Raw genomic sequence first — 5,393 nt, 5'->3', positions numbered from 1 at the left:
ATAAACTTTGATTACGAAATAATCCGAATAGACTAATCAGATTTGTGGAATACACTGTATGAGATGTGAATAACAGCTATCGATTCAGATCTGTGAAGAAGATAAAGATATGATGAATTACAGGAATGATTACAATCTATTGTCAGGATTAAGACTTTAGAATTATTCAACAGATGTGGCATCGATTGATTGATTGATGTTCTGAGAGTTGGTTTTATGTGATTGCATTATACCATTTGTCGATTGATGGATTATCTTTGCATTTATTCATTTCTTCATTTGGAAAAAAAAGTAAAAGGCAAAAGTACTTTTTTTGTCAATATTTTTATTATCAAATTTCTCGGCAACCTGGTTTTCTTCTTCCATTTCTATTACTCCATCATGGAGTTCCTCCGTCTTCTCCATCACAGGTTCTGTCTTTTCCTCCATCTCCGCATTCCCATTAGCCATGTACTCGAGCTTAATTGACTCTGCATCTTTCTCACCCATGAAAGGTTGTATGAAAGGTCTTTGACCTCTACACAAAACCGCCTTTTTGCTGAAACAAAAAATACAGCACACCAAAACTCATGTAACATTATTTTTTGACTTGAAAAATAGCATCAACATGTGAATTGGAGTCATGGGTAGCACGCTGCAGTGCATCCTGAATCTGAAAATAAGAAACATACTCCTCAGAGTCAACATAGCGTTAAACATAACACTTCACTTTGAAATCTCATGATTTAAAGCAACAACTGTGACCAAACTTTCCATCGCACAAATCAAGAAATGTGGGACAACAGTCAACTATTTTGATGCGAAAACAGGACTCCATCCTTCTGCCACTAGGCATTTCTTGGTGACATCTATGCTAAGCATATTCAGAGTATGATAAACGGATTTCATCTTCCTCACCTGCATTATAAAATTAGTTTATTAAATTCATAAGAAATTAAAATTCAATCAATGTCAGTAACATGCATAAAACACTCTGGTTTTTGGTACATGGTTGATAATTCACAGCTTAGCCGTTGTTCAACTTTTTGACAAAAACCACACAAAAACCAAGAAAACTACAAGCTATTTGTTAAAACATGGTTGACAGACCAAGAAGTTCCACTGCTCGAATTGTTCTCCAATAATTTTCAGCAAGTTTCCACGATGTAGTTTTAAACTATGAGAGTCTACCGAAGCTCTGAAATGGAAGCAGAATTATCACAAAAGTACAATTTCAGTATCTTATTTGAGATCATCAAAGAAGAGGAAAGGGGAAAAAAGATATCAATAAACATTTAATTTAAGAGGAAAATTAGGCAAAGTACGACCCAAATATAATTGAAAAAAGGAGTAGCCAAGGAATTAAGTGTTATAAATATTCAGGATAAAAAGAAACAAATCCACTTCCTGTCTATAGCGAAAAAAATAGGATAACAGCCTGGAAATCAAGAGAAAAAGGAACAACTAGAGGAATGTTCAAATGTAATCCAAAATGAAAAAAATAAGAAAACTAAGAAAAATGTTAGAAAATAAACGAATGAGCAGAAATAAAAGTAACTTTTATAAATTATACCAATATTTTTTTTTCTTCTCGCTGCTGTTGGTCATAATTTATGCGAAACTTTTCTAGTTCTAAAAGAATAATTCTTTTGTATAATGTGCTCATCTTAACATTTTTTTAGGTTTATCCCAAAAAAGAGCAATAAGAAGGATATCACATTATTTTTTGTGACAAATATTTTCTACTTCTCTGCATAACACAGGTGGGAACTAGGTATCTCAACAAAAGCTACGAACACTGAGAAATACAAATTACATGCCTTTTGAAGAACAAGCCTGTATTCTACTAGTTCGTTGTAGGATCGCTGCAACTTTTCACTATTTGCGTTTATCTCAACCAGCTCAACCTCAAGGTTCCCGAGTTTAACCTGAAATCAGAGAAGACCCAGGGTCATATACATTTTATAGTTAGAGTGAGATAAATACAAAAGGCAAAAATACCTCAAGGTAATCCAAACTAATTACAGGACGTGTCATAGATCTTGCTTGAGGTGACAACCCTGCCTTTGACATTTGGTCACGAAAAATCAACAGGTGATAAGTTGTATGTTTAACTATACAAAAATGAACATCATGATCTAAAAGAATATGGCAAATCAATTGACATTCTAATGGAATACCTAATTTAAAAGAATTTTTGAGGAATTAAAAGAGACCACCTCGTATTAACCTATAAGTCTAAAGAAAAGCAACCCACAAAACTCTCTTGCTTCCTTTCGATGTCGCCCCCTGCCAAAAAACCAACTCCATGAAGAACAAAACTCCATTTAAGAGTAGCCAAAACAACAATGTCAAATAGAACTAATGCTCCAACAAACACAAGCACCCCGGATACTCAATTTTCTAACCTTATTATTCAAATAAAAAAAAACTTGAATTCGGTAGGAAAACAAGCAAAAATTGTTATTCCAAAAAATACCAATATAATCAATAATTATTAAAACCAGCTTCGCTTAGACATAAGCATTTTCCAAATGATGATGCAAGTGTAGGAATCAGTTCAACCCACAAGAAAAAAGGCCGTCTGTAACGCTCCAAATTTAGCTTAATTGAGTATATTTGAGATAATCGGAGATTATAGAATTCGAGGATCGATTTGATTTTGATCAGGGACTATTTTGTAATTTTTAAAATTTTCAGGGACTAAAATGCAAAAATGGGATTTGTTATATTATATTGCACTTGGAGTTGACTTAGTCTCCATTTCATTCCTCCTTCTTCTCCTCCAAGCCGTCTCCCTCCATTGTTGAAGAGAAAAAATGCCTCTTCAAGCTTTCAGATTTGGGTTTTTGTTCGATCCGTCCGGTAGAAATTAAATCTGAAGGCATATTCGAGATCACAGCATTGAGAGCTCCGTTTTGAAGTAAGTTTCTTTGATTTCTACGAAGCTTCATTTTATGGATGTTGCTAGAATCAATTAATTTTCGGAGATATCGTGTCTGAGCTAGTATGTATTGTTTATTTTCAGTCGGATCGGAAAAAGAACGTCGTTCGGAATTGTTATTAATTTTCTTGTGTTTTTCGAAAATGGGGATTTGAGATTTGGTTGATTTGAGTTGTTTTGATGAGAATGGAGTTGTATGAGTTGAATGAGATATTGTACTGCTGTCTGTGATTTTCGGATAGTCGATTTTTGGCCATTATGCCGCCTGTTTGAGATTTTAGATTTTGGGGAATTGATGTGGTTTTGGATTGATTGATGCTGATGTTCTTAATTATCTTCTTTCAGACTATTTGAACATCGTTGGACTCGGAGTTCTTAAAGTTCGAATCATCGAAGATTCGATCGAGGTTTGGTATCAAGTTTACATTTTTCGTCGAATTGATTTTCATTTGGAATGTGATGGGAATTCTTGTCTTTGTAGCAATCCAGTTTGGAGCAACATTTGAATCGAGAAAGGTATAAGACGACTGGTAGCGCTAAGTCGTATCACGCCCAAATTACCCAACTCAATCAGATAACCAAAATATGTAGTAGTGTGAGTAGGGATCGTTTCCATGAGGAAAGAGAAATTTAATGTGTTCTAAAAGAAAATAAAGGGGTTTTTTTGAGTTTGAGATTAACTACTAAAATTTAAAAACAATATTTAATGAAATACTTAACAACTATCATGCAAGATTAAATTATAACTGAAGAATTCACTGAGAAACAAGCCTTAGTATCGGTCGACTACACCCTTGATATCATTCATTCAATCATTGATTACCTAAAAATAATTAATCCTATCAAATATTCATCATTGAAAATTAAATTCCTGTTTCACCTTAATCCTAGTTAATTAGACACCAGCGTTCTAGATTAACCCTTACTAATAAATCAACCCGGACACCAGCGATCTAGAGTTAAATTTAAGGTAGCATTCAAATGAGTAAAACTGATGAATCTAAACAACAAAAATACCAGCGATTGTATTTAGCCTAGTCAATTGTTGTTCATACGATTTAACAAATTCACCAGCAGAAAATATTAAACGCAGTTGCTTTGCAAATTAGATGGTTCAAACAATAACAGATTTGAATTCTAATTTAGCAGTAGATTGTAAAGAAAAATCTTAAGATGACCATTCTAAAAATCTCACATACAAACATAGAATAAACCAGAACAACTTTTGATACTCAATAAGGATTAAACATTGAAAAATTCGAATCTCATGAATAAACTAATTGTCGTGACCCTTACTGAGATCACCTACTAAACAGAACTTAGGCATGCAATTAAATTTATAAAACAGTAATCAGAATTAAATTGCGGAAACCATAAACAAAATACAATCCCAAGGAAAGGAATCTGTAAATACCCAAATAGTTATACAACCAAATCGAACAACTGTATAAGCACAATACAAAAGAATAAACCCTAGGCGAAGCTCCAACTGGCCAACCACTGCCTATCCCCTCTTGGATCCACCCGCTTCATCCAATCGCAAACCTGCCCCATGGAATAGGGTGTCCAGAAACACAGAGTACGAGACATGATCATAAAACGCTCAGCACAAGAGTATGAGTATACATGCATGCAAAGTGAACTCCCTATAAACTCGAGGTCAAGGATCAGATAACAGAGACAGACCGGGCCCTGGTATGTAGCACGCTGTGCCATCGCTTCAGGAGGTGGTTCCCATACCAAAAATACTAGTGGATACTCTGGACCCAAATCGATGGAAGTCCATCCACAAACAGGATAGGGTACAACCCTACCAATAGACATCTCGAAGGAGATAGCTCAATATGAAAATGTATGCAGCATAAAATCATGGTATATAAATCATGCAGTCACATAATACATGCATACTCAGTCAGGATATCTCGAACAGTACTTTCGTACCTCAAATTCTAGGCAAAGCACTACCAACTATAAGTCCATGCTTATCTCCGCACTACACTGCGAAATGATACTAACATCATTATATTGCTCTAAAAGCCTTAACTAAGCTATTGCATACTCCTAAATATTTTTAGGAAGCAAAAGCTATACCTTCGTCCGTCGTTAGCCCTTTGCTGTCGATTGCCTCAAAACTAGGCCACAGCTCCGCTACGACGCCTGGATCGCTACGCCACTTCCGGATTCCCAATGGGACGCCTAGAATTCCCTAGATCTGAGCTAGAAGACTAAGGAATCGAGAGAGAAGAGGTGAATGGTGCGCCTGAAAGTGAAACTCGACCCTCTTATTTATAGACGGAGTTCGGGCCGTCCGAACCACGCTTCGGAGCGTCCGAACACGATCGGACCGTCCGATCTTGACTTCGGGTCATCGGAACCCAATAATGCGTCATTGCTTACGTCAGCACAATGACGTCATCCATGACACCTGTCGGCAGAACGATCGGAGCGTCCGAACTTGCCTTCGGATCGT

General features: G+C 36.0%; 1 protein-coding gene across 5 annotated transcripts; it reads right to left on the bottom strand.

The window, feature by feature from the left end:
• Positions 1-314: 314 nt before the first annotated feature.
• On the bottom strand, positions 315-2,256 carry LOC140876368 (V-type proton ATPase subunit a3-like). Of its 5 annotated transcripts, none has more exons than XM_073280321.1 (4): positions 2,199-2,256; positions 1,981-2,039; positions 1,800-1,907; positions 315-897 (listed from the first exon to the last, which is right to left on the bottom strand). In XM_073280321.1, the coding sequence occupies exons 2-4, from the start codon at positions 2,014-2,016 to the stop codon at positions 790-792; spliced, it is 252 nt and encodes an 83-aa protein (XP_073136422.1). In that variant the 5' UTR covers positions 2,017-2,039; positions 2,199-2,256; the 3' UTR covers positions 315-789. The 5 variants fall into 5 exon arrangements, 4 of the variants coding, with proteins under 4 accessions (XP_073136422.1, XP_073136420.1, XP_073136421.1 ...); XM_073280319.1 differs by having other exon boundaries at positions 315-646; positions 784-897; positions 1,981-2,254; XM_073280320.1 differs by having other exon boundaries at positions 1,981-2,043; positions 2,160-2,227.
• Between the last annotated feature and the right edge of the window lie 3,137 nt (positions 2,257-5,393).

The sequence above is a fragment of the Henckelia pumila genome, chromosome 1 (assembly GCF_033568475.1).
Source record: "Henckelia pumila isolate YLH828 chromosome 1, ASM3356847v2, whole genome shotgun sequence".
Classification (NCBI taxonomy): domain Eukaryota; kingdom Viridiplantae; phylum Streptophyta; class Magnoliopsida; order Lamiales; family Gesneriaceae; genus Henckelia; species Henckelia pumila.
Note: the sequence above shows the minus strand (reverse complement) of the source record. Positions and strands in the feature narration are given on the sequence as shown.

Excerpts from the sequence above, each read along its gene's own strand:
- LOC140876368 (XM_073280318.1), bottom strand. The coding sequence starts at position 2,052 with ATGTCAAAGGCAGGGTTGTCACCTCAAGCAAGATCTATGACACGTCCT. Across the intron at positions 1,908-1,980 it reads TTAGTTTGGATTACCTTGAG|GTTAAACTCGGGAACCTTGA; the intron begins GTATTTTTGCCT and ends CTCTGATTTCAG. Across the intron at positions 898-1,799 it reads ACAGGCTTGTTCTTCAAAAG|GTGAGGAAGATGAAATCCGT; the intron begins GCATGTAATTTG and ends TTTATAATGCAG.